The sequence below is a fragment of the Anopheles cruzii genome, unplaced genomic scaffold, assembly GCF_943734635.1.
Source record: "Anopheles cruzii unplaced genomic scaffold, idAnoCruzAS_RS32_06 scaffold02427_ctg1, whole genome shotgun sequence".
NCBI classification, from domain to species: domain Eukaryota; kingdom Metazoa; phylum Arthropoda; class Insecta; order Diptera; family Culicidae; genus Anopheles; species Anopheles cruzii.
In genome coordinates, this window is record NW_026456012.1 from 1 (window position 1) to 2,566 (window position 2,566).

Genomic DNA, 2,566 nt, shown 5'->3' on the forward strand with positions numbered 1-2,566 from the left:
ACAAAGGTTTTGACACAAGCTGATCGATGTCACGCCTTATTTTTTTTTACGTTTTATATTTTACGGACCGTGTGGTCCACCAGATACTGACTTGCTACGTAGACTCTGAGCCAAAATAGATACCCTCACGGACTCGTCCGAACTTGGCCGCTCAGCAGCAATGGTCTTGATGGAGGAAATTGGGGTAAAGAGAAAAAAGGTTAATGCATGCATGAGAAAAAAGGTTGATTTTCGTGCACTTTACCTCTCGATATTTGCTGAGGAAAACCTTCAATGGTTCGGTGTAGTTCTCGAAGCCGAGTGAATACACGTCCTCCCCCGTTGGTGGTCTTACGTTTCTTTGGATCTGAAAAGAATTTAAATTTGTAAGAATCTAATTTTGTAATATCCCATACCGCTCCAAATGGTAGCACTCGGCTGTAGCTCCTGTATCCTTGCTGGACGACAATAAACAATTTAGTTTGCCCTCGGCCATACACGATTCTCATGGTCCAATCCTCAACGCGTTATTTTTTCGCCTTTGGTTTAGCGAGCTCCTTTAGACGATCGCTAGCCTTCGCTTTGAGCGCATTTGGTTGCACTCTGAACGGATTGCCTAGGTTTTCGTTTATATTTATGTAGCGTTTCGGCGTGGCCAACTCTAATAGTCGATCCGATGCTTGAATTTTCAAGGCACTCTCCGGAATGCGTGTTTCCTCCACTTGTTTTCCTTTCGCTCGCCGTCGTCGTTCGATGGGTTCGGCAAGCTTGATTGTACGCTCCGATGCGGTTGCCTTCAGGGCGGCTGGTTTGACGAAAGGAATCTTTTTCAAATCTGAAAAAGATAACGAAGAAAGAACTTGGTAATCACGCAATTCCAACCAATCCTTATGTCTTTGCCATTCATCCGGCGACATGCCTTTTGGACCATTAATTTTCGGAAGCTCCACGCCCGCCAGCTGAGAGTAAATGGTGGTGGAACTTTGCTTTATCTTTTTCTTCAACTGTTCCTGGCGCTTTGGCGCTAACAGTTGTCGGTATTCCTGGTCTAAGGCGATCAGATTCCGGACTCGTGGTAAGGCTAACTGCTGGATGCGTCGCGATGCATACGGTTCTTTATACGAGCGCACAATTTCGGTCTCTTGTCTGCGAGCAACCACAGCGTGCCGAGAAAACTTAGCGCGAACCCACCGTGGACTAGCCAAGTAGTGGATCCTTTGAGTGGTTTTGAAGCGCTTCGGTTTGCTGAACAACCCATCGGATCGCTGACGAAGGTGGTCTCGCATCGGGCAGTGACAGGGCGTGTAGAGAAAATAATTTGGCAACAGTTTCGAATACGAACTAGGACAAGAAATACACTCCGAAAAACAACTGACAGCCATTTCTTTGGAAGCTCGACCTTATCTTCTTAAGACCGTCTTTGGAACTATAGCAAAATCAAACCGCAGCAGCGAACTAATGAAATGCAATGTGTACTAAGACATGTGCATCGTTGTTACAACAAACATCTAGTGAACTTAATAAGGTTTATAGAAGACGCAGTGCGTTGCTAGTGTGGTAAATAGTAAGAGTACATCTTTTATTACAAAAATGCGACATATTAACAAAAAAGAAAACACCAAATTTGACTTCTCTAATCACTCCCTAGTCTTAAGCCCGGTCCACACGCTACGATATACGTTTCTCCCGGCCCCCCCAGTAATACGTTTCTCCTGATTGAAGCCCAAATTACTCGCCGACTTATTGATTACTCGCCAACTGATAGAACGATTTATTCATATATTTTTTTGTTTGCGGTGACCCTTAATGAATACCCAACGTTTTCTCCATAACGGCGTGGGGTTGACGCATGATCTCTTGATGCTCTTCCGTGTTGTAAATGTCCGAAAACTCGATCATTTCATCCCGTCCAGTCAGCACGTCCCGAGCCACGTTGGTGGACGGAAGGAACGGAAGATGACCGACTTTCGAGACCGCCTTCAGCTCCATCGTCAGTTTGAGTGGGGCCGCCAGCCCTTCGCGTTTACGAAGCATCTGCATGTTGAGGTTGTGAGAATGTTGGGCGTACTGAAAGAACATCACATATGAAAACCATATTCCTTCTGGTCGCTCCGGAGGACAAGAAAGAAACACTTACATTTTGCTCCGATTGCTTAAGCGGATGTACGGATTGCAGCTGAGCGACACAACTTTCATCCCGCGGTGCCATATAACCCGTAAACTCGTTGAACGTGGTAGGCATTTTCGGCGTTACTTTTATTGAAGACTCCTGTGTATTTGAAGGAAATCATTAATATCAAGCCGTGGTTAACTACGCCATTTAGATACTAACCATTTTACACGGATTTTAGCAAGGAAACTGTAAGCCGAAGCTTTGTGCGTGAAGCGAACACTCGGGGCGGACGATGGGCAGGCGCATGGTCAAACAGCATAATCAAAAGCCGCGATCCCTCGAAATCCCATTTTCGGACGTTTATTAGCGATACAAGCCATTAATTAGGATGGCCAGCTAATGTGAGATCGGTTCGAAGGCGCCATATCAGCTATGCCCGTGGTAGATCAAACAATGATGGCTGGCTGATTGCCG

The 2,566-nt window shown here is 45.8% G+C and overlaps 2 protein-coding genes across 2 annotated transcripts; both read right to left on the reverse strand.

Annotated features, from left to right (window-relative positions):
- Positions 1-506: 506 nt before the first annotated feature.
- On the reverse strand, positions 507-1,361 carry LOC128276778 (uncharacterized). The gene has a single exon (XM_053015238.1). The coding sequence runs from the start codon at positions 1,359-1,361 to the stop codon at positions 507-509; it is 855 nt and encodes a 284-aa protein (XP_052871198.1).
- A 373-nt stretch (positions 1,362-1,734) lies between these two features.
- On the reverse strand, positions 1,735-2,351 carry LOC128276777 (proteasome maturation protein-like). The gene is made up of 3 exons (XM_053015236.1): positions 2,312-2,351; positions 2,117-2,248; positions 1,735-2,046 (listed from the first exon to the last, which is right to left on the reverse strand). The coding sequence occupies exons 1-3, from the start codon at positions 2,312-2,314 to the stop codon at positions 1,783-1,785; spliced, it is 399 nt and encodes a 132-aa protein (XP_052871196.1). The 5' UTR covers positions 2,315-2,351; the 3' UTR covers positions 1,735-1,782.
- Positions 2,352-2,566: the final 215 nt, after the last annotated feature.